At 40.7% G+C, this 26,226-nt stretch overlaps 2 protein-coding genes across 4 annotated transcripts in view; one reads left to right on the top strand and one right to left on the bottom strand.

Annotated features, from left to right (window-relative positions):
- Positions 1–10,420, bottom strand: part of BLTP3B (bridge-like lipid transfer protein family member 3B) — a 47,865-nt gene extending 37,445 nt beyond the window's left edge. Inside the window, exons 1-2 of one of the 3 annotated variants that reach the window (XM_071423204.1) lie at positions 10,063–10,413; positions 2,849–2,995 (exon numbers count right to left, since the gene is read on the bottom strand). In XM_071423204.1, coding sequence (XP_071279305.1) covers positions 2,849–2,871 — 23 coding nt within the window. In that variant the 5' untranslated portion in view covers positions 2,872–2,995; positions 10,063–10,413. Of the gene's footprint in view, positions 1–2,848; positions 2,996–10,062 lie in introns of all 3 variants that reach the window. The other 2 variants (XM_071423206.1, XM_071423203.1) reach the window with 2 other exon arrangements.
- Positions 10,421–15,585: 5,165 nt separating this feature from the next.
- ACTR6 (actin related protein 6) lies at positions 15,586–24,966 on the top strand. Its single transcript, XM_071423201.1, has 11 exons — positions 15,586–15,815; positions 16,820–16,937; positions 18,609–18,677; positions 20,008–20,131; positions 20,899–21,034; positions 21,125–21,181; positions 21,843–21,941; positions 22,105–22,183; positions 22,885–23,056; positions 23,626–23,764; positions 24,550–24,966. The coding sequence occupies exons 1-11, from the start codon at positions 15,748–15,750 to the stop codon at positions 24,677–24,679; spliced, it is 1,191 nt and encodes a 396-aa protein (XP_071279302.1). The 5' UTR covers positions 15,586–15,747; the 3' UTR covers positions 24,680–24,966.
- The last annotated feature ends 1,260 nt before the right edge of the window (positions 24,967–26,226 follow it).

Here is a 26,226-nt window from a genome sequence, read left to right as displayed (position 1 = left end):
GGTTTGTATAGGGAAGGCCACAAACCACATGAAGCTTAGAGCAGTGCCCCCCAAAGGTTTGGAGCGAATAGCAGGTGCCTTGTCAAGTTTGACAACAGAAATTCCAACCTCTGGATTTAGTAGAGAAATAAGAGAAGTCTGGATCACGTTTGGACACAGATTCTCAGATGTTTGGCACATCTCCTGAATATACAACTGCTTTCCCCCAGCTCTACCATGTGTCTTCCCTGCTTTTTAAATAAAATTTCCTCAGCGATATGAGTCTAAATGTATGCTCTAATCATGATAAATTATTAAATCACAGTATGTACCACAGTTTTGCTTATCTCCTTGTTATGAACTCAAACTGCTTAAACAACAGGCTTTGAAAAAGGGAAGCATGACCTACTAAGCACAGGCAACTGGATCAATAATAGAACAGCAGAAATGGAACATGAAGATAACTGGGGTTTTTTTACTGTTTCACCTGGCTGAACTATGTTATTTGATCACTAAGGAATATTAAACCATTTCTGAAACAAGAAAAATGGTCTTTTTCAATTGAGTTTCTCAGGAAGATGTTTCCTTCCCATGACTCTAAGTAACAGAATGAAGGAAGTCGTCTACTATTCAGCTCACTATACCACTTCAAACTTGAGGATTTCAAGTATGGAAGAGGAATAGAACTAACTCTCTGTCAAATTTCCCACAGGAAAAAAAATATTGGGATCACCAGTGTATACTGTTACAATTGAGTTCCTCTCATCCAACACAACACCACAAATCATAGCTGATCTTAAGTAACTGGCTTGATCAAGTACACCCCTCACTATCTGTGACACCCAACTGTCACCCTCTTACACCCTCCAACATCAGCTTGTACATGAGAAAGGTATCACCCCTTTACCCATCAGTATTGTGGCTACTCCCCACAAATTCCTACATGCTTTATCTAATCTCACCATGAACATTTGCAGAATTGTCTGATATGTATTTGGTGTCTGAGTGCAAGATGGAGAACCCTCCATGGCCTGCTGGATGTCCAGCATGGAGAGGATCACCTCCTGCAAAGCACTTTGTGAAGGTGCTCATCGCCCAACCCTTTGGAGCAGGACAGGGCATTTCCTTGTTTACACACCCAGCTGGACCTACTGCTCTTGGGCTGGCCATGAGTTATAGCACACTGGACAGATCCAAAATAGCACCTACAACCCTACAGCTTCAGGTGGGACTTTTCATGCTACTATATAGAACCTCATGTACCTAACAATTATCAAGCTTTTTGACCTATCATAGTCCAAGAACTAAACTTCCTTTCCAGGGAGATCACTAATTAGGACCTTGGCTCAACAAGGAACCCATATGTGTGTAACACATCTGGTGCAGTGTCACACCACCTCCTGATCCATCCCATTGTAGGAGCCCTGAATAGTATGTCTGCTTTGCTGACACTTTTCCAATAATGGCTTCCATTTCATTACAACACAGGACTTCAGCACAGACTCCCACTCCAGGTGACTTCCTAAAGACGTCTTAGAACACTGCTACTCACTTCAAGAGCTGTTCCACACTTTCTCAAATACTGACATCCCCACCAAGTATGTAATGCCTCCCCTAGTTAATTCTGTAATAACACATATAGAACATTATTTTCTTTCAATTTAGAAAAGCTGTATTGCTTGCTTTTTGGGTACAGGCAGAACTGAGACAGCTGCTGTCATCAGTGGTTATTATCTAATTATGTGTCATGAAGCAGATCTGCAGAGACACAGCCAAGCACTGTGCATAAATGAGGAGCTTGCACTGCACAAATGATAATCATGTCGCAAGTAAAACATTGCTCAAGCAATTTACCTTTCATTTATGATAAACCCTCACACAGATCAATATTAAGCTTTTCTATTCCATGAGTCTTTTCACATCAAGCAGAGAAATGGCCAATATGATCAACCCAAAAGAAATTTATTCAAACACGACAATCCTATACATCATGACTTAACGATACAGTGAGTACAAGATAATATAAAATCCTGAATATATCAAACAATATGTGGCAATACATACACAAGTTCCCCATCACAGGCAGCAAAAAAACCACCTTAATTTGCTTATACTTGATAACTATTAAATATACTTAAACTATTAAAAAAACCCCAAACTTAAACTATTAAAAAGTACCACTTAAAATACAATATTCTGTACCTAATGCAAAAAAAAAGCCATTTAATGAAAAATAACTTCAGAAATTTAAAATCATGAAATAATGATACAGTGTAAAAGCATAACAATACCTCCTTTTGGAAATGGTATCATTTATTTATATCACATTAGCAGGTATCTTTTTTTATGGTAACTGATCAGATCTCACAACAAAGTAAGATCTTTTTGATTAGATATTAACTATAAGAACTCTTAATTTTAAATAAATAAATAAAATCAGTCACTTTCTTCTGTAAACTAGTTTAAGAGCTGTCTGATCCTTCAAGTATATCAAATACAAAGCTAATACACAATAAGTAATGAAAAAGAATTAAGTAGATGCAAATAATAAACAGTAAATGTCATATAGCCTAAAGATATTGGGAAATACCCAGATTACATTTAGAAAATACATGTCAAGGTATGTTTATAATGGGATTGCTGATTTAGTTCACAAACCCAAATTTAGTTTAGGACTTAGAAAAATCCCAAAGAATCCAAACCACACGGCTGCATACAAACAATTATTTTTTGCATAATTTTAAATTACAAAAAGAAACAGGAGTGGAAACTCAAGTAACATTTTATAGAGCTCACTTCACTCCTAAATTTATATAAATACATACCACCTCTTACATTTACTCTACAAAGGTGGGAGAGGGGAAGTTACCTGAGGGCAAGGTATTCAGACATAAGGCCCCTATTCCTGGTGAAAGCAAGTGGTCAGTTGCCACGGCTTCTGAGAAGCTTCTGGTACTCATTTTGGTAGTAAGGATATTCACAGCAAACCAATCTCCACCAGAGCCAGCTGGGATCGCTGTAGGGAACGGGACACAGGGGACACACAAGGGATCAAGTTCAAAGGGAAAAAGGATTGATACAATAATGTAAGAGAGTTTTAGCTGAAGATAACTGCAGTTACAACAGTTTGTTACACATCATGACACTACAGAATTCAAAAGGAAACAGGCCTGTGTAAAACACTAGATTCCTGTGAGAGTATCCCTTGCTGTCTGATACTACAGTACTGGAGCCCTGTTTAAATGAACAGCTTATGAACAAGATTTTAATCATGCAGAAAAGATCGATACAATGTAGCCAAGTCATTTCAAGGATACCCAGTAAGTACATTTGGAAGATGAGGAAGAAGATAGCCCAAGGATGCAGCATAAGAGGGTTTTATTTTTAAATGGCAGACAATTTTTCAGTTTTGTTTTGCTTAGCCTGAGATTTCTCATATTATTTGTTCCTACTTACAGTGTCTCAACCTCAGCTATTCAAAATTCACACTAAAGAAACCTGATTCTAGAGATGTAGGGGAATGGGACTTCTAGATTTTTGTGTTTGGGGTGGTGCTACAAAGACCTGCACACATTTGACAGTCTGATTTTGCAGGCTATGAAATTTTAGTACAATCAGCTCTTCAAAAAAAAGTTCTCTGCTAACTGTTTTCACTTCAAAGAGGTACTTCAGCTTAAATATAATTAATTCCTACACTTTCACCCTTTTGGTTGCAACAAAATGCAAACATTTGGACAGTGACCTTGGTAGGCAGTTCGCTGGGATATCAGAACAGAATTTAAGAGATTTATCACTAAAGTGACTTAGAGATACCTAGTTACAAATTATTCTTCTTCTCAAGTCTCCAGACCCCCAGTAATGGAAGAAACCACGACAAGAAAACTATTTCAGAAGTAGGCAACCACGTAACTTTCAGATTCCTGGGCGTCTGGATCCAAGTGTTACTTCCTTGAGAGTCAAAAGGAGCAAGTGTCTCTGAGGTAAAAAACCCAAAACTCCGGTGTTTTCAAGCTGAATGGTAAAGATGCATGGCAGAGCTGCCACCAAATCTGTGCTGGGGACATTCTTCTTCCAGCAAGGCTCGTACATCCATCCAGAGGAGGCTGGAAGAACTAAAAAGCACAGCCTAGCTGGAACTCTTTCCTCTCCTGTGTTTCCTTACCAAAAAAGAAGACAATTGAGAGATCTGAATCTTGGTTAGCACCAGCTCCACAAAGGTGTACTCCTACAGGAGTTACTGGATTGAGAAACCTGGGTTGTTGTGCAAGTGGCCAAACCCAAGATACTCTTGATACAACTGAGTAATTACTTGTTAGCAATTATTCTGATGATTCACAAAAAACCTGTGAAGTAAATCACTTTGCATAAGCTTTTATAATTCCATTAATGTCTCATCAGAAATTATCTGATCTCCTTCGTCCAATCTTCTTGTAGAAAAAAAGAAAAAATATAACAAGACACTTTAAAAAGCACCTCTTCTTCTTGGAGTTATTTAGTACTGACATTTATTCTGCTTCAATATTAAAAAAAAAACCCTCAAAACACTAAGGCTTTGGCAGGAGAAATAACAAATTTTAGAAAAATGCAACTGTGGGCTAGTTTTGATTCTTACATACTCCATAATCACTTGACCTTAAGAGACAATTTTATTCCTTACAGGTTTTATTTAAATACCCATTTTTCCCAGGGAATACTTCATACTAGTGTGTCAGATACTTGAACAGAGCAATCTTCAAGATCATTTTCATTGTGAAACTTACTAATATTCTGAGAACTCTTTAAAGAAAATGATCACATACAACTCAAATGGTGCTGACTAATTCCTCTTGATTGTGCAAATGTATTAGTTTTTATTATGTATGCACAAGAGTTGTCTGACTTCAACAAAGCTTCAGCAGAGCTTTAATTGTACAAATACAATGTCTGTAGAATTAGCATTTAGATTTATAATACATTTGCAAAAATAACCTAAAACAAACTGAAATGGTCAACTCAAATTCTGTGAGTTTATTTTATTAACCCAAATCCTACTGAAAGCTTAAGAGATCTTTCTGAGACATAACACAAGATTTAATATCAAATCTTAATAAAGGTAACAATTTAGAATTTTTCCAGAAAATGCATTATTGCTCATTTATCTCCAAAATACATGTATACTTTCATAAAGCACCACAGCAATTTCAGTCTGAATTTTGGAAGATGTTCTGTTACACAATATTAAAATGCAATATGATGCATGAAGCTACTAATAAAAACAGAAGAGAGTGAAAGTTTTTTATTTCTGTTTAAAAAAGCATTTATTGATTCCTACATTCTCATCAGAACATTACTAAGACGTTCATGCAGAAGAAATTGTTGGCACCAAGTCTCCACCTAAATACCAAAAGTATTGATTTTCAAGCATAAGGGAATTTAAGGAATATAGGATTACAGTGAAATTTCAAATTGCTCTTTCTCCTTCTTGTCTGCTGTCTAAAGCAGTTCTGCTTTACTACTTGTAGTTTTTTAGGCTTATTCTTTCCCTAGGTGCAGCATTTAAGACAGATATGATGCTAACACCTTCTGCAAGCATTCAGATACAATACAGACTCATTCAGAATAAGAGAGATTATTATGTCTACATTGTGTTCTGCAATTTTCTCACATACTAGACAAGCCAATGAAGTCAGTCAGCTAGAATACACTCTGCAAAATTAGTACAAGCAAAAAGAGAAGCGGAAAAGTACATACTTTGTGTTCTTTGGCTGGCTAAGGGAATTGGATAACTTTCCCAAAACTAAAGTGACACAGGAGTAGAATACACAAAACTGAAAATAAGCAAAAACCTACTTATTTTGCTACTAGCAGAATTTTCAAAATTCATCCAAACAACTTTGGTCATTCACTTTCAGGAAGGAAATGGCCCATTCTAGCCCAATAAAGGTGTTGCACTGCTTTACCCTAAAAGAAATCAGATCCCTTGAGAGGACAACATTCCTCACCAATCAGGCATGTCTGACTGGCTTAAAACCAGGTCAATATGCAGGGTAAATACTTTGGTAGGATGCATATCAGTTGTACCAGCTGATGTAGGATATCATTGTTTATATCAGTACCAGCTGATTCCTGATATTCATACAATTAGGATGCTATTCTTTGTACAACCATTCTGCATATGAACTTTAGAATGGCTTCCTAATTATGAGATTGTAACAATTGTCCAAACTCACTCCAATTTTCCTCTATTGAAATCTTAGTACGTTCACATCTATTGATTCAGATAAGCAAAAGCAAAGGTCTAAGTTCATGCAGAACATTAACTAATGACACAACTGAAAACAATTTCTGCCATACCAAACACACTTCAAAACCTCTTACTGTTTTCTTTGTGGAAAATATTGAGTAAGATGCAAACTGAAACTCTTTAAGTTGAACTATGTGTTATCATTAATAAACTTATGAGTCAATATTAATTGAGGTGAAGACTGTCATATTCAGTGTGGCTACTTATCAGACCAGCAAAGTTTATAAGCTTGCCTTCCATACTTCTTACACATAAACAAAACTGTTTTTCACAGAAAGGTATGGATCATGCAAATACACAGAAGACTCAGACTGCTCATTAACTAGAAGGGAATTTCAATGGGACTAGAAGCCAAAACTAAAAAACACCTGAAAACACCCTTATACAAGTCTGAGTAATACCTGATCTCTGTATGCACCTCCCATCCAAAAAACCCAAGATTGAAACCCCTGCCATGGAGATGATCCCCTCAAAAACAGAGATAGTATTACAGTAACCCCACAGTGAACTTGCACAGGGCAATCTAAATTCCTATTGGAAATCTTTAACACCATTGTTTCATACACTTGTCCACCAAGTCTGAGAAAAAAGAAGGAATGCTGAAGGATATCTGCAATCATCATAGCAGAGCACTGAACAGAAAATTTTGCCATAAAAAGGTGGTGTTCAACAAGAATTCTCTCACCCACTGAAAATACGTAACAGCACAAATGAAGATACAACACACGTTCCAGTTCAATGGGGAAGGCCTTTACAGTACAAGTAAGTGATCCCAACACTACAGAGAAGATTTCTCCTAGGGATGGAGTATCTTTCCTACCTCTGTAAAGAATGATGCTGTTACCCAGACACTTGTTTCACTTTAGGGCACATATGAAATAAAGACATTCGGTCAAGTGCATTCAGTAAAACCACACCTAACACAATGTGGAGATGTAAAAATTTCAAGCCTCCAAATGGCAAACTCATCTCTTCAGTTTAGTTGATACATTTAGTTTCGTATCCTACACCAAGCACCACATAATGTGAAGTACAACAAAAACAGATGTAATTTGTTCCTAGCCCTTCCCTCCTTTTTGTTTTCTACCACAGCCTTGGGAAAGAACAATGCATGTTGAAGATAGAGGACATTTTTAAAAATTTTAAAAGACTGAAAAAAGCAAAAAACTCATCACCACATCCTGACATGAGATAAAGACTTGTTACAAACTGAATAAAATAAGCTTTATTACCTTCACTGCTCTTAAACTGTAACACAGCAACAAAAACCCCTTTATAAAGGTAAAAAGTAATTTGGATATCAAAACCATTTCAAAATGCAGCTTGGGTCATCTTCTTATTCTCAGACATTAAAGACTCATACCCATGAAACATTTTCACTGTCTAACAAACGTAGAATGATGAGGGCTCCTTCTACACCAGTGCCCATTATCAGTTCATCTAATAAAAGCACTGTGAACTGCTAAATGGAAACTGCATTGCTGAATGACACAATGCTTCCAAATGTGCAAATACAGTACCTAGATAGGAAAAAGAGTAAAAACATGATTAACAGATATTGCAGTGATCTTCATGGCAAACATTGCCAAATCAATGATGATTTGGGGAGCTGGACAAGATTTAAAGATCCCTTCCAACCTCAACTGTTCTGTGGTTTGTGGCAAAAAATCAAAGCACTTCTCTGTAACTCAAGATATAAATTCATATCTTTGTTCAAACATAAAGGGAAATAAAATATTCAAAAATGAAAATAAATCAAGATAAGAGGGTAATTCTTTCCACTATATATGTACCTCTTCCAATAAGTTTTAGTCCTGCCACTAATGCCTGCTTAGTTGAAGCAGGCAGCAGTTGCAAGAAATTATGAAAACTGCAGAACAGCAACTATTATAGTAAGAGTAAAAAAGTGAAAGCATCCTTTGGCACTCTCTATTACAGGAAATTCATTATGTATTTAGCTCCTAAGTCACATTCTCACAGAACTTATTAATGAAAATTCTGAATGAATACTTTTATATTTTTTGCAGAAAAAATCAAGGTCCTGAAATTTAAGCTCATGTCACTTGAATTCTGCTTTCCTGAGTAATGAGCTTCTGAAACCACTGAAACACCTGTTCTGCAGGAAGTAAAGGTATTATCTGAACATGTAATGAAGAACACCCATAACAAGGGGCTTAATAATACTGTCTACAGTTCAGGTATCAAAAACACTCTTTGAATAGTATGGATTATGAGCATCAAGTTCAACTTGCAAGCCACATACCACTGGATATATCCCATAAGCTTTCCAGAAGTGATAAAATCTGTCATAATCATTTGACAGAGCCTTGTTGAGTAAACATTATCACAACAGACAAGAGAGGAATCACAAAAATGACAAAGTACTTATTTCTAATCTATTCAGCTGCTCATTTGAAAAACTGGACAAAAACCGACTCATCTTACTCATGCCAAGTTCCCAGATACTTTTTAGAGTTAACCTGTAGCACAGAGACTAGAGCCCACTTCTCTTCCCGTACAGCTTGCTACATACATATCACTACAGGAAACAAGCTGCTAAATCCAGCTATTCCAAGCACACTGCTGATTAGAAAAGTGACTCAAGGCTGATGACATCTTCTCCTTGCATTTCCATTCACACGGTGCTCTGTCATTTTCATGCGAAGAGATTTCTTTGTCAGCATTCCCTGCTACATAACTCATGAGCAGGGCAGAGCAGAAAAATTATTCTACTACTGCTCCATATATCACATTTAGCAGATAGATATCAAAGGATTTGGAATGAGAATTATGTTCTCCATACGCATCAACAACAGATTAGTCAAATGACAATCTGTCATTTCATTTTGTTTGATTTTCTCTATAAACACTTTTCAGATATACTACACTAAAGTGGAATAGAACATTTTGTAAGAAAAAAAATATTTCAGGTTGTATTTTTTAAGATATAAAAGTAAGCTGTGAAGAATTAGCAACGCTATGGCATTATGACAGATCAAGTACCGAACAGGTTTTTGCCTTTCTTTAGAAAATGGGAGAAACCTGATGCGGCTTTTTAAAACCGTATGAATCAGATTGTGTACTTTCTGTGATTTCTCCATCTTTCAAGCACACGACATTGACAGCTAAGAAATTTACAGGAGGTTTGTTTGTTTTGTTTTAGGCCGCGAGGCACCATAGACATTATTTCAGTCACCCAGAACACCACGAACTTATTTTCACCTCTCCGCGTGCACCTTTCTGTTGCCCGGCCTCACCTGCTGGGTGTCTCCAGAGCTCGGAATTGGCGAGCCGAGCTGCAAGGACACAGGCCGAGCTGCCCCAGCCCGGCCAGCAGCGCGCCGCGGCGGCTGCTGCTCGCCCCCGCCACCCGGGAATCACGGGGGTCGGGGTCTGCCCCGCTTCTCTGCCCCCCGCACACCTCGGGCAGCGGGGGCGGGCACCGTCAGCCCGGCGGGGAGGCGGCCGGAGCCCGGCGGTGACTCACTCGGTGACTCCCTCCTGCGCCAGGCAGACCGAGCCCCCTCCCCGCCTGCGCCGCCGGGCACCGGGCGAAAGAGCCGGGGGCCAGGGGCCAGCTAAGCGGCTGTGGCCGCCGGACAGCCCCACACGAGCGCCTAGCCACCTCCTCCGCCTCCAAATCACTACGAGGAGGCGTCTTCGGTTCCCCCTTCTGCGCGCAGAATGGACCCGGTGCCCCCGCCCAGCGCCCAGACCGGGGGTCGCTCACCGGGACAGGGACCCGCAGTCGCCCCCTCCCCGCACCGCCTCAGCTGCCCGGTGCACCGCGCCCCACTGACCTGGAGAGATGCTTCAGGATCTGCTTCTTGATAATCCCCGCCATGGTGTCTGCCTGCCCGCGCCCCTCACGACGACCAGCCGGGACCGGGAACGCGCCTCATCCCTGCGCCCGCCCCTGCCCGAGGTGGGGAGAGCGCCGGGAGCGGAGCCGCTATCCCCACTCGCGCTTACTCGACGCCCGGCGCCATCTTGGCCGCAGCATCGCCTGGTGACGGGGGCGAGACGGGGCGGGACGGGCCCGGGGCCCCCGCCCCGCGCGGAGAGCGGCGGCTCCAGGCGGGCAGAGCGGCGCGGGGGACGGGGGCATGGCCCGGGGACAGGCACACGGGCACTCGTGGCGCCTTGGGCAAGGGCAGGGGTGCCTCCGCCCTTCGCATGTTCGCAAAGCTCCTGCCCGTCTGCTCAGCATCTCCGTCCCCATTCAGCGCTCAAAGCCTCTCCCCCCTCAGCCCCACCGCCTACCTTTCCCCCACCCTCTTCCGTCAGCTGTTTCTCTCATCCCTCTTCAGCCTTCCCATCTCCAAAATTCTGGAAGCTGTCTCTGCATCCCCGCCTGTGGCTCCATCCCTCTCCCGCCTGTGGAGCGTGTCCCAGCACCATCACACCTTTGCCTGGGCCTGACAGCGGCCAAGCCCAAAGATAGGACAGCTGCTGCTTCTACAGCACCACACAAAAGAAACAAGGCTGGATAAGATAAAGAGCTTACCGACAGAAACTTACAATGCTATGGCAAGAAATTCACATGTATATGCACACACATATAAATATCCTATATCCGAATTGCTCAAACCCAGAGACTTGTAAAATCAGGTTGTTCCTCAAATGCTTACATTTTGCTGGGTATCTGTGACAAGTATATAGCCTATGAGTTATTTTACTTTTGAGAGAACAGCCTCTCATGCTGTAGCAAAATCTCCAAGTCGGTTAAGAAATTAATGTCTTGTAGTAGTTTTGTTCATCCAAACATGGTTTTGTAACCCTTTTCCTCTGGCACTCCCTCATTCATAAAAGGCATCTGGAAGAATTTCAGTGGTGGGTAACCAAGTACCCTAAAAATATTAACTGGAAAAAAAAAAAAGAAAAAGAAAAAATTATCAGTCAGAAAACTAAAAACTTGCAGATGTGTCCTCCATATGCAGAATGGGCCTCTGTAATAGAGCTTGAGCTGCAGAGGAAAGACATCAGATACTATTTTCTCTGCTTCTCATATACATAATATTAATAATTTACAAGTGATGAACCAAAACCCTAAGGACCTTTAAGTCAGAAATATGAAGCAGCATAGAAAAAATAGGTCAGGAGATGAACATTTTCAATTGATTTTTCCAGACATTTAAAAATCAGTCAGTTGTGTAATACTGACCTCATTATATTCTTAAGGAGATTTATAAAGTAGGAATGAGCTGTGTATGAAGCTAACACTTTTATGCCTGTTTTACGTTCAGTTTTCTCAAGTAGGAAGAAGTTTACCAGTATCATGGAGAACAGTACTCATCATCATGATGGGTCATCTTCTCACCAAGAGAGCAAACACAAGGGGCAAGGAAAGCAGGACCCATGCCATATGTTCTCTTTCAAGTGTCCTGCAAGCATAGCTCTGGAAGAACAGAGGAAGTCCTGAGGCTCTTCACTGGTGTCAGAACTGAAGACCAGAAATATTTCTGTCCAGCAGGATTGATTTGTGACCTCATGTTGCGTCCCCATGTCCTGGAGCATACTGTGAGGAGGAGCAGAGGAAAATGCACAGATTAACACCCACCACACACCACACCCTCCTCACCCAGAAGGGAATTAGAAGGGCAACAATGTTGATTTCAGACCTTCCCAGTCACCGTGGACCTGCATGATGATCCTCAGACTATGTCTGGCCCTTGCTAATCCCACCAGTCCTGATCATGATTGTGACCTGAGGATTGTCTTATGTGCTTGATGTTCCACCTGCTTCATTGTCATGTTTTCTTGATAACCTGGGCTCTGGGCTTCACTCCCACGCCTGTCTGCCTTGCTCCCTGGCTGGGGGTGGTGGGACAGGCCCTGGATAGAAAGGCCCTGCCCTGCTGGCCACAGTAGCCCTCCTAGCTCCTGGGTTCTCTCCCTCTCAGAACAGATGGCAGTCATGTCACTAAGAAAGAGCCCCACTTGTGAGCATATCCAGGATGCTGAAATGATCTCAAAGAAAAAAATTGTCTTGTATTTGCCATAGGTATTCTTAGGGCCTATATGCAAACACAACAGAATTTGTGAATTCAACAGAACACTCAAGAAGCCGTGGATGTGGAATTTTCCATCAGGCAGTCATCTCAACCAGCACCCTGCCCTTCACCATCACACAAATACAGGTACACGAAGCACTGTTCATTGATGCGAAGTCCAGGATAACAGCCCTCTGTGTCAAAGAGTGCGGTAACTTCTTCCTCAAGGTAATCTTTCTTTGGATGCTCTAAACAACCTGGAAATTCTGTACTTGGCACCACTCAGTCATTCTGACGCTGCTTGTTCCCACAGACTGGAGCACCTGTGCTTTGTAGAGGGTGTGCACAGTGAGTTTGACTCTCTCACAGTTTCATGTGTTCATGGGGATTTCTTAACTGTAAAAACTGGAATGGGGTTGAGAGGAAAAAAACCAAAACCAAATAGAGCTCAAGCAACTTCAGAAACATGAAGGTCACAGAATTTTTTTAAAAAATTGTTTTTCCCATTAAATAAGGCAGTAGGAGATGTGGTATGAGAACAAACTAAATTTGAGCTGTTTCAGTGAGTGCTTTGTATAGTACTTGCAGAATGAGAAATCTGGCATGCCTTCTTATAGATAATGCAAAAGATAATGGTCTGTCTTCAAATGCAGATGTGCAAGCTTAAGTAGTCTGATACACCATTATTCAAAGAACATCACAAAATATCAATTCTCACTATTGTAAGGGGCAATGTACAAGGTTTGCTACCACATGGACTTTTGAAATTCCTATTTATGTGTCCTCGCTATGTGGCTGACTTGGTCTGTGTTACCTACTCCAACAACAGCAGAAAGTCTTATCAGAAGTGCCATTGGAATATATGGGTGAATGTGTAAACAATCTCAATAAATATGTGTGAATTGCCCTCAAGTAGCAGTGACAGTAAATACACCAACTTTAGTTTGAAGAGATTTGAAATATTTATGTATATCAACCACTTCATATAAATCTAAATAAAAGCCTGGCATTTGTCCTACATCCTAGGACAAAAAAAAAAAGGAAAAAAGCAAAAGTAACTCCTAACAAGTCATTGGATGCTAAGAGATGAATCTTCATAGAGCTGGAGCTAGTATTTAGAAGGGAAACAGTAATTTACTAAAATCTGGCGTTCACTTTTATATTCACAAGGCAAAAGTTAGCAATAGATATTAGGACTTTTTGAATCTAAACAATTATTCTAAGAACTTTATATTAGTAAAAGGATAAAGTAAAAGTTATGCAGTTTTAAGAGTAGTATTTTATGTTTCTCTGTAACACTGAATACCTAATAAATTTGTTACTGTTCTATGTTTTGTGTATTTTGGATTTTAATTACAAACCCAAAATTTACTATGAGTATACCTGTCAGTAGGCAAAGAAGGAAAACAACCTACAGTGTTCCTTAAAAAGCACCCAGGAGCTCCTGAACTTGAAAAACAGGCTTTTGATAATTCCTGTGACCTCTTCTCAAGAATCAAATAATGTATCTGCTACGGTCAGGATTAAGGAAGCTGTCCTTAAGACACACTTCCTTCACAAGCACATAAAGAGGATTTGTCTAAAAGCAGATTGCCATGTGTTCCAATAAACATCCCAGCTCGTGGAAAGACATCTTTTATTTGTTAGGGAGAAGAGTCATCATACAGAGTAACAGTTATTTTTAAGTTCAGGAAAGTCAATTACACACAAATACAGAACTGTAATGCTCATTTGGTTTTACTGGAATACAACAAAGGAACTAGTGATAGCAAGTAAAACATATAAATAGAGGAAAAATTCATCACCAAGACAAGTGCAAGGTGCTGCACCTGAGATGAGATACGCACAGAGCCCAGTGCAGGCTCAGAGCTGTGTGCCACAGAAACAGCCTTGTGGAAAAGGGCCTGGGGGTCTGGATGGACATCAGGCTGAACTGCACTTAGCAGTGCACCACTGCAGCAAGCAGATCCTGGGTTGCATCCTCAGGGGCATTGCTAGCAGGGACAGAAACTTGACCATCCCACCCTGCTTGGTGTATTTCAGGCCACACCTGGAGTACTGTGTCCAGTTCTGCTCCAGGCAGTTCCAAAAAATTGTGGACAACTGGAGAGCATCCAAACTAAGGCTATAAAGGTGATCAAAGGCTCAAGAACACGCACTGAAGAAAGACTGAAGGACTGTTTTTTTCTGGAGAAGCTCAGGGGGACCTTATCACAGTATTGTGATACTTACTGAGTGGCTACAATGATGGAGGCTCTCTCTTCACAAGAAGACAAAAAACAAGTGTTAAGTTGTACCAGCAGAGCTTTTGTCTTGATATAGGGAACTTTTGCCCAGTGAGAACAACCAATCACTGCAAAAACCATTCCTCAGGGAGCTCCTATTGCAGGTTTTCAAGATGGTGTTGGACAGGGTGTTAGATTATCTCATCATGGTTCCCTTTACTATGAAAGATTGGACCAGATGATCTTTCAGCACTCTTCCACCTGGTGCTGTTCTATGGTTCTATGATTCTATAAAGGTGTGTGCTGCTATACTACACGGACTTCAGTAAAACAAAAGCTGGTCAGCAACACAGAATGCCAATAGCACTCTTTTCCATACTATTTATAATAAAAGTGTTAATTATGCATGCTTTGAAAGACTTTCTACATGAAGGAAAGTTGTAGGCAGCTGGGGGCTGGTCTCTTCTCCCAGACAACCAGGGACAGGATGCAAGGACTTACTCTCAAACTGCACCAGAACTTGTTGTTATTGTTTCGCAGAAATGGTGATTAGACATTGGAATGGACTGCCCAGGGAGGTGGTGGAGTCACTGTCCCTGAAGGTGTTTAAAGAAAGGCCATGCATTAGCACCATGGTGTTCAGTCATAGGTTGAACTCAGTGATCTCAAGTCTTTTCCAACCACAGAATTGATTCTGTGATTTTGTAACAGTAAAACAATGATGATGGAATTTAGAGTTGTCCCCCTTTCCACTGTGTCACATTGTTTCACAGCCCAGGCCCGTGTTGCTCCGCACTTCTCAATGACATCGTCACTCAGCACCTTTATCCCGAGGCGCGGCGCTCCCGCACCGAGGCATCCCGAGCCGGCAGAGTCACCCGAGGCAGTGTGTACCTTTAAACCACCGCCACACCGGGCTCTCGCCCTAACCACCCCCGCCTTGTCCCCAGCCGTCGGTGCCGCCCCCGCGGGACTGACGGCGGCGGGGAAGCGTGCTCCCGGGCCGGGCGCTGACCGCGGAGACGCCGTGTCACCTCCCCGCCCACCGTGTGACGAGCGCTGCCGGGTCACGCCCGGCCAATGGTTCCCGCGGCTCCGCCAGCGTCACCGGCAGGGCGCGCGCCCCGCGGCAGAGGCGGAGCGCTGCCGGCACTCCCGCGTCCCGCGGCCACGCGCGCGCTGCTCCTCCGCTCTATGGTCACCGTACAGATCCACGGCGGTGGCGGATCTATACTGGGACGGCGGCGGCCGTGGCGCCGTGGGGAACATGGCGACGCTGGTGCTGGATAACGGCGCCTACAACGCCAAGATCGGCTACAGCCACGCGAACGTCAGGTGAGAGGCCGGGACGGGGCGGGGCGGGCGTTGGGCGTCCCCTCACGGCTTCACCACCGCCGCCGCCGCTCTCCGCCGGCCCCGCTCCCCGCGCCCCACGGCCGCTCACCGGCGCGCGGGCGCGCAGCGCGCTTGCGCTCGCTGCGGAGGGGCGCGGCCTGGCCCCGCCCCGCCCCTGCGGCGGCTGCGGGCCCGCCCCTGCGGCGCTCGCCGCGCTGCGCACTGTGCCCCTCTGTCACACCGTGCACCTGTGTGTCACACCGTGCCCCGCCGTGTCACACCGTGCACCTGTGTGTCACACCGTGCACCTGTGTGTCACACCGTGCCCCGCCGTGTCACACCGTGCACCTGTGTGTCACACCGTGCCCCGCCGTGTCACACCGTGCCCCGCCGTGTCACACTGTGCACCTGTGTGTCACACCGTGCCCCGCCGTGTCACACTCTGTCCCTCTGTGTCACACCGTGCACCTGTGTGTCACACCGTGCCCCTCTGTGTCACACCGTGCACCTGTGTGTCACACCATGCCCCGCCGTGTCACACCGTGCACCTCCGTGTCACACCGTGCCCCGCCGTGTCACACTCTGTCCCTCTGTGTCACACCGTGCCCCTCTGTGTCACACTGTGCACCTGTGTGTCACACCGTGCACCTGTGTGTCACACCATGCACCTGTGTGTCACCGTGCCCCTCTGTGTCACACCGTGCCCCCCTCTGTGTCACACCGTGCCCCACCGGCCAGTGTGGGGGGAGAGCCCCTGGCGCTCTTCTTGCTGTGCAGGGGGTGGCGGAGGTGGGGGGTGGTATTTGGTTTTCCAAAAAGTGTCTCGTCTGTACTGGAGTTGTCAGAAATTAAAGATTTCCCTCACGACTGGCTCCAGCTAATGGACTAAAACCAAAATACATCAGCAAAAATATTATTGAAAGTACACTGTTTATGAAAGTGGCTTAAAGAAAGTGAATGTGTCTCATACCATGTTTAATAGGAAACTTCCCAATCTTTTCCAGCGTTATTCCCAACTGTCAATTCAGGTCAAAGACTGCACGCTTGAAAACGTTTACGGCAAATCAACTGGATGAAATTAAGGATCCCTCTGGTCTTTTTTATATTCTTCCCTTTCAGAAAGTAAGTAAGATATCTTCAGTTTAACATTAAAGCCCAATGTGAATTGTTCTAAGGAATAGTTTTCATACTGTATGTCCCAACTGCGGGTTATATGTGGTGTCATACAAGAATCAGTCAGCAGTGTGAAGTTTAACAGTCATAGAAGTGTTTAGGTTGAAAAAGACCTTTAAGATCATCAAGTCCAAAAGTTAACCCTGCACTGTCCATGTCCCTCAGTGCACATCTGCACATCTTCTAAATACCTCCAGGGGTGGTGATGCAGCCAGTTCCCTGGGCAGCCTCTGCCAGTAGTTGACGGCCCTGTTGGTGAGAAAATATTTCTAGTCTAAAATTCTCTGGTGCAACTTAAGGACATTCTCCCTGGTCCTGTCACTTGTTACCTCGGAGAAGAGACAAAACCACCACATCACTACAGCCTCTTTTCAGGTCACTGCAGAGAGCAATAAGGTCCCCCTTGAGCCTCCATTTCTCCAGGCTAGACAGCCTCCCTCAGCTGGTCCTCACAGGATTTGTTCTCTGAACCCCTCACCAGCTTTGTTGCCCTTCTCTGGACTTGCTTCAGTCCTTCAAAATGTCTTTCTTGTTGGGAGGGAGCCAAAACTGAAAGGAGGAGTCAAGGGGTGGCCTCGCCAGTGCCTGGTGCAGAAGGGCAATCCCTGCCCTGATCCTGCTGGCCACTCTATTGCTGATACAGGCCAGGGTACTCTTGGCCTTTTTGGCCACCTGGGCACACGCTGGCTCATGCTCAGTGGCTGCCAACCAGCATCCCAGGTCCTTTTCCACTGGGCAATGTCCCAGCTATTCTGCCCCAAGCCAGCAGTGCTGCATGGGTTTTTATGATCCAAGTGCAGGACCCTACCCTTGGCCTCGCTGAACATGAGAAGATTGTCCTCAGTCCATCAATCCAGCCCATCCAGAAATCTTTACAGAGCTTTTCTACCCTCCAGCAGATCAACAGTCCTACCCAACTTAGTGCTTTCTGTGAACTTATTGAGGGTACACCTGATTCCCTTGCCCAGATTGTTGATCACAGGGACCCCAGTACTGAGCCCTGGGGAACACCACTGGTGATGGGATGCCAAGTGGATGTGGCACCATTCAGCACCACTCTCTGGACTGGATATCCAGCCAGTCTTTTACCCAGCAAAGAGTTCATCCACCCAAGGCATGAGCAGCCAGCTTCTCCAGAGAATGCTGTGAGAACTGCTGTCAAAGACTTTACTAACTTAGGTAAAGTCCATGTAGACAACATTCACATCCATTCCCTTCTCCAATCAGTGGGGCACGTTGTCATAGGAGAACAACAAGTTAGTCAAGCTGCATGCTGACTAGACCTGATCACTTGTATGTCCCCTACATGCTGGGTGGTGGCACTCCAGGTAATCTGCTCCATAATCTGCTTCCCTGGCACTGAGGAAGACTGAGAAACTTATGCCAAAAACAATAATGTATACAGAAAACATCATGTGCATTGTTTTTGGCGTGCAGTAATCAATGTATCAATGGGGAATACCTTAATCCTATGTAACATTTACTCCTTAGCCTAAAAATGTAAATTTAGACATTTTAACTCTCAATTTTTTAATATTACTAGTCTCAATTGTTGACTGTTTTTTTAAAGTATGATTTTTTTTTTCTAAACAGTGTAAATTTGTTTCTAAATTCCTACAGGGTTACTTGGTGAACTGGGATGTTCAGAGACAGGTTTGGGATTATCTCTTTGGAAAAGAAATGTATCAAGTAAGAGTCTTTTCTTAACTACATATTTTGTGTAGATTAAATACTGACTAATGGAATTAACAAATATTAAGTAGAACAAGTGATCTTACTGTTCTTTTTGAAAGTGCCTTCAATTAGAAATCACAGGGATTTAAGTTTTTGCAAATGTTTTTGAGTTCTGGTGTAGAATTTTGAAAATTATTTAAATTTTTTAGTCTTGTAGGTATGTACTGAGTGCAGCTCACATAAGAAATTCATATCAATATAATTAAGGGGTCAAATTAATAAAATTAATCACAGACAGATACAATGTAGTTAAGAGATCAAGAAATAGTAAATGTAAAAGGGAGGGATGAGCTGGGTCAGTAGGCCAAAATACATACGCATTTAGTAATCATCTTTGGCTAGCCATTTTCTACTTCTGAATAACTTAAATGTATAAAATATAAATATCTGATGCTTTATTTTTTTCATATCACACAAGCTGGATTTAGCACAGGAAGTGTATTAAAACTTTCTTTTAATTTTTTTCTTTTAAAAATGTTAAGTTTTCTGGAAATGCTTGAGTTTTTTCCAACACCTGCGTACTGAGAATGAACGTAATCCCTCAAATCAAGTTAGTCTCTGTACATTTTTATATTTAAAATATAAAGTGCTGACTTTTGATACATAAATTCCATTTTCATTTTGGAACTGTATTCAATGTAATTATGGTTTTGGGAATTTGTTTTTCATTCTTCTTCACAAGTGAAGACTACAGAGAGATACAGCTGGTAATGTTTTTAGGGCCATATCCACTTATGATTGAAGTAACCGTATTAAGTCCTCTCTAACAGAGTGTTTTAGATACTGGTAAACATGGAAAATCCAGGATCCTTTGCTGGCCTCAGTAGAGGCCACTGGGAGTTTTATTATTGTTTCTTCACTGTACAGGGCTTTGGTTATTAGACAAGTAATCTGTGGTGCAAGTCCTGAGCTGTCAAGGAGAGTTATTTTTCTGTAGCTGACAGGATTAGTGTAAAGTATTTTACATTAAAATTGTAGTGTTCCTTTGTGGTGTCTCTTTAGAATGTTGGATTACAATTTGAAAGGATGGAAACAGAATCAGGATATGTATGAAAGTGTTGCCTTCTATTATGTTTTTTACCCATTAATTAGATAAATTTGTATCACTGATCATGAAGCCCTTAAAAAGCTAAAACATTCTAAGTCTAGCTTCTACAAACAGATATGGCAGATGGTAATCATGACTTCAGATTCACATGACCTTCCAGTGCTGCAAAAGATGGTAAGGGATTTTTATTTAATTTTTACCTTTTATGTACTGACAATCTTAATATGTTTTTTATAGGTGGATTTTGTAGATACCAATATAATTATTACCGAACCTTATTTTAACTTCACTTCAATACAAGAATCTATGAATGAAATTCTATTTGAAGAATATCAATTTCAAGCAGTTCTTAGAGTAAATGGTGAGTATGTCTCCTTCCAGTTTGCATTTATGTATTTTGAAGATTAACTCTTTAAATAAATGAATTAGCAAGCACACATGCACACACACATATATGTAGTAAAAAATATTACTTCAGTTGCTTCCTGGCTCTTGAGTAAAAGTGGATTAAACATTTTAAAAATTATATCTTTTACAAATTCCAGCTGTAGTCTTGTATTACTTCCTAAAGAGTGTCATGGTATATAAGGACAGGAAATTTGAGGAGAGTAAGTATGACAGAAATAACAGATGGATTTTGGAACAGGATAACATTTAAAGAATTCTACTAAAACTTTGCATGAAGTCTTTGATAGCTTTCCTTTTTTAGGGGGGTAGGATTGGTTTTTTGTTTGGTTTTGTTATGTGTTAGCAAATAAAATACAGCATTATGATTATGAAATGTATGGTGTCTCAAAGGGAATGTGTAAACAACCATACCACCCTTCTGATAGGTAACTGGACACAGGATACTCCTTTTGATAAGTTTGATAAGTTTGTAGCATGATCAGTGTGATTAGACTTTAGAGGAAATGGAACATGCACTGGAATTCCTGAAAAATATTAAATAGGACCATATATAACAATTTTATCCTCTGCCAAAATGAATTAATGCAGTGGCTGTATTACTATGTATTGAGGTCTTGAAAGTCTGTCAAAGGCATGTAAAATATGAAGCAAGTACACCTTCATATCACTGTGAATTCTAAATGTTCATAAAAAAATGGAATTCAATCTTCTGTATTTCAGCTGGAGCTCTTAGTGCACACAGGTATTTCCGGGATAATCCATCTGAGCTGTGTTGTATCATCGTGGATAGCGGATACTCTTTTACCCACATTGTACCTTACTGCAGAAGTAAAAAGAAAAAAGAGGCAATCATCAGGTATACTGCAGTATGTATTTTCTAGAAGAACTGCTTGCTGTGCCTGAAGTTAATAATGACAGAATTCCTCATGCTTTTCTTTTTCTGTAGGATTAATGTTGGAGGGAAACTCTTAACCAACCATCTAAAGGAGATCATCTCTTACAGGTAAAGAATCCTAATTTTCACTCTGAAACTTGGTATGAAATGAGCTAGAAGTTTATGGGGTATTCTTACTGGTTCTGTGAATTTTAGATTAATTGCTGTTTAAAGGAGAAGGGAATTTTTTGTCTGTTATAATCTGCTAGCTACCATCTTGACCTTAAGATCAAGATGAATTAAGATTGAAGAATTAGGCTGTTATTTTTCAAAGTGCCAGTGTTTTTGAAGTTGTTGAGGTTACCTGTTCACAATTATACAAGTCTTAACATATTTTCTGAGTAGATCATCAGTCAGTTTGATGACTGATTGTATCAATACTGAAAAATAAAATGCAGTAGGATCAACCTTTCATTGGGATCCTTCAGCTTCGAAGTATATCTAGGTAAAGGTCTTTACCAAAGAGCTACTGGCAGGATTACAGCTGTGCTTGTTAGCAAGACAGTGGGCAAATGCAGGTTGATGTATTTACTGAACTGTGAAACAGGACAATATTAAGCTCCAGTAGGCCAGGAATGCTTTTGTAAATTGAATGCAAGTTTAGATATTGAGACAGTAGCTTCCTGTGGCTGAAAAACAATGGTTGCTCAGTTCCAGAGCAAAACTGGACAGGAAAGGGAACACTTAATTATTCTCAAACTTCTGTGGTTTTGGTTTTTGTTGTTCACAGGCAGCTACATGTTATGGATGAAACACATGTAATTAATCAAGTGAAAGAAGATGTGTGTTATGTTTCTCAAGACTTTTACAAAGACATGGACATTGCCAAGTATGTATGCGATGGTACTAAATGTAGAATAACCTGTTTGTACAAACAAAACTGTACTCTTATCAGAAAACTTTGCAGTTAAGTTAAAGAAGTCTTGTTAGTATAAAATAGCTGGAACTTAGAACTTGTTTTTTATTCTGTTGAATTTTACATTCTTTTTCAGATTGAAAGGAGAGGAAAATACTGTAATGGTAGATTATGTTTTGCCAGACTTCAGCACAATCAAAAAAGGATTTTGTAAGGTAATAATAGTTCTGAAGTTTTTTGGCTGTTTCCTGCACAAGTCTAGTGGAGAGGTTAAAAATACTCCCTTTTTTCTAATACTGTACTGTAGCATTTTTCTTGCTATGCATTAATTGGTAAAGTTTTTCCTCAGTAAATTGGGATGACAACAAAATACTGTTTTTTTAGCATAGCATTTTATGTTCTATTATTTAACAGTTGTAGCTTTCTCTGTTTGTGCTCTGTCATATAACTTATCCATATCATTATTAAGATTTTGAACATTAAGTTAGGAAATGTTTTCTCTGCTTTGATGGTTTTTTTTTGTAAGTTTCTCTGAATTACATTTAAAGACCCAAATAAGGTTGAAAGTTCAATGTTATAGAAGAGCCTGAAATATCAGTGAAGACAGTTTAACAGTTTTATCTCATTTACTGAGCCAGCCAAAGTTTTGAAAGCAGTCCTATACTTTTAAGGCTACTCTCATGCCTACCTAGCTTTATTTTGCTTTGGGCAAAACTACAGTTGGTAAGAGCAAAGTCACTTCAGATTTAAAACTGGAGTATGCATTATTTTTAAAAGAGTTGCTGCTAGATAATATGACAATGGCAGCATACACAATGGCAGCCTACCTCTGCAGGACATGAAATAGATCAGCTGAATTTTCTAGGATGTGATTTCTTTTCTTAAGCAGTGGATACTATTCATGTCTTTAATTTAGCCAAGGGAAGAGATGGTGTTAAGTGGAAAATACAAGACCGGTGAACAAATACTTCGTCTAACAAATGAAAGATTTGCAGTTCCAGAAATACTTTTCCATCCTTCGGATATTGGTATTCAAGAGATGGGAATTCCTGAAGCCATTGTTTATTCTATTCAGAATTTACCTGAAGGTATATCCTGAAAGTATTTGGAAAAAGACAGGGGAGTGGGAGAAGGAGGGATGTTGTAATGGCTTGGTTTAATTTGGTGTGAAACTGACCAAAAGTCAGTAATTTAAGCATCAAAGAGTAAAACCTTTCTGACTGCTGTTTGTCAGAAGTAATACTAAGGCTTTCATTTCATAGATTATGTGTAGGTAATTATTATTACAAAGAAGATTTTCATAGGTTTTATGATGCCATGTTAATATGGCAGCATTTAGGCTATTAATGTAGTCTTAAAAAGCCCTCGTTTAAAATCCCTCTTGAAAGGGGAATTGTGTTGGTGATTGTGAAATTTAATAAATACGAGAAAACAGTAGTTATCAAAGCCAAATTCTGAAATCAGAGAGAACATAGGGTGATTGATCACCTTCTCATATTTCTATTTAACTGATATGCTGTTTAGATGATCATAAATTTTTTGTATGCATATTTCTTACTTCTGTTTAAATTCATAACAAAATTGGAAAAATTACCACCTTTAATCTTTAGATTTATGTTCCATCTCTTAACTACATATTTACATAATTATTTTACAGAAATGCAGCCTCATTTCTTCAAGAACATAGTTCTGACTGGGGGAAACACCCTTTTTCCAGGCTTCAGAGATCGGGTTTATTCTGAAGTTAGATGTCTTACGCCAACTGACTATGATGTTTCCGTTGTTCTTCCTGAAAAGTAAGTCCTAAACTAATAAATAGAAGGGGCCTTATCTTTCTAGCAGAACAAACAATAAAGTAGGGTTTCTTTTGCTGATTAAGAAGGTAGATTGAGTAAAGGCAGTAATTTAAATACTAAGTGAACAAAAATTGTGCAAAAAGGATGTTTTAAATCAGTGTACGCATCTATATTTATATGGCTTTCAGACAAGCCATATAAACTAGCGATCACCTCTTTGCTCTGTACTTTACCTAATAAAGTTAAGGAATTGTTTTTAGAGTCAGCCTTTTTACTGCAAACAGATAAATAAGACTGTATTGTAAGTATGTAAGATTAGAACTTGGTCTTTTACTTAGAATTTTCAGCATCTGAATGCTGCCTTGTCATTATCAATATACCACTTCAGGGGTTAGAAGGGGTAACATCTTTACAGAAAGAGTGGAGACAAAACAAGTATATTTTGAATATACCAAAAAAAGTCTACTTTTAAAAAAGTATTTTTAAGGAGTATTTTTAAATACTATTAAAGAATTACTATCTGTGCAAAGTAAATACAAAGCATATCCATGTTGTTCCCTCTTCACACCTGCCTTCAAAGAGGCCCCTTTTTAAAACCCAAGTCAGCTAGCCCTGCTAAAGTTTCAGACTTTGTTTCATAACTTCTCTGGAGCTGGATGGTTTGATTTAGCAATCAAAAATGTAGTTTAAATAGGTATGGCTAAATAAAAGTCTTGGAAATCATCACTGCATATTTCTATTTTAAATGAATCTATAGAGGAGTAATAATAACTTTCGTTTTCCAGCCCTATCACTTATTCTTGGGAAGGTGGGAAGCTCATTTCTGAAAATGATGATTTTGAAGACATGATAGTAACTAGAGAAGACTATGAAGAACATGGACACAATATCTGTGAAGAAAAATTTGATATATAGGTAGCATAGTTGGATATGTTGTTATTCCATTGATTTACTTAGAATGGAATTCTTTGAACTACAACCCCTTTTCCATCAGCTAGGATTGTGTTTTAGCTTTCCTGTATTGAATTGGGTTGAGAAAAAATAATTTTAAGAGTTTAGAAATAAAGTTTTACAAGCGTAATACTATGAAGTAATATGTTCACTGTAATTTCCTTATGTTTGTATCTTTTCTGATAGCTTCATTGTATTTTTATTGCAGAACACCTCAGTGCATGAGGCAATAAAAATACCAAGTACTTGTATTGGTGTGATGCTAATACACAGTGAGAAGAAATGGGTTTGTTTTTTCTTTTTCAAAATGAGTATTATTCTAACTCACATATTCCACTAAAAGGGCATTAAATGTATCTCAGAAGTAGCCTTTGATGTTTCCTTTCCTGCAAAGAAATACATGAGTGTTATTTTTGGTTATTTTAGTCAGTAGCTATGAGGGAAATATACTTGAAATGTGACCACTGCTATTGACAATATGCTTAGGCTTTGAGAAGAGAGTAATTTGAACAATTCATTTTTCTAAAGGGCTTTTAATTTAGTAGGTTGTGGAGTTTTTTGTTTGTTGTTTTAAACAATGCCCCAGCAAATAAGCTTCCTGCCACTCCCATCTTTCTGATAACAAGTTGACACAAAGGTGATGAACAAAGCTTACAGCTGTGTTCTGAGTGATGACCCATCTGTGTCCTCTCCAGGCATCCTAGATAAACATAAACACCCCAGAACTTGTTATTCTTGCATCAGAAGCTGTTACTTTGCTATCAGTTGTGCAGCATGGCATGCAGGAGGGAGAAGAGCCTGGCCTAAGAGGCAGAAGGCTTGGAGGGCCAGGCTAGTTGGGGGTGCCCCACCTGGCCTGCTTGCTTGCCAAGACAGAGGCACTCAGATAGGGTGGAAAATGGACACTGGAGTGTTCTGTTGTGTCTCATATTCCCTCTCTTGTCCATCCTAACATAAAGCCAGTAAATATTCCTACACAGTGCACTTACCTGGCTACCTTGCTTAAGGGCAACATTGAAGAGCAGCCAGTGCTTCAAAGAGAGGGAGACAATCTTACTTATTGAATGTGGCTTTTTTTACTTTGGAAGAAGCTCAAGGTTGCTTTCCTCTAGTCTAAGCTGCTGAAAGGAATGAAAGGAGTACCTTCCTCCTGCTGTTAGCAGCTAGGGTATGAGGGCGTGAGACCAGCACTTACAACTTGTTGGACACAGACTGTATGACTTTGTTAGGACATGAGTAAGTCTGGTACACTGTCACTTTGACAGCCACATGGAGAAGCCCTTGTGTCCAAGCTCTAGTTTTTTAACTAAGTGCTTCATGAAAGTGTTAGCATACTTTAGCTGGGACTTAAAGAAACATACACATTCTCATGAAAGCACTATTGAACTTTTTGTAGGAGCAAACATGAATGCTCTGTGAATAGAAGCAAGCCTCCTTTGAAGGTAGCACCACTTGTGCTTTGATAAGACTGTACTGAAAAGTACCTTGATTAAACTCTTCACTCTGAACAC

Source organism: Agelaius tricolor, unplaced genomic scaffold (genome assembly GCF_023055355.1).
Source record: "Agelaius tricolor isolate 1412-34295 unplaced genomic scaffold, bAgeTri1.0.p SCAF_3, whole genome shotgun sequence".
Classification (NCBI taxonomy): Eukaryota; Metazoa; Chordata; class Aves; order Passeriformes; family Icteridae; genus Agelaius; species Agelaius tricolor.
Note: the sequence above shows the minus strand (reverse complement) of the source record. Positions and strands in the feature narration are given on the sequence as shown.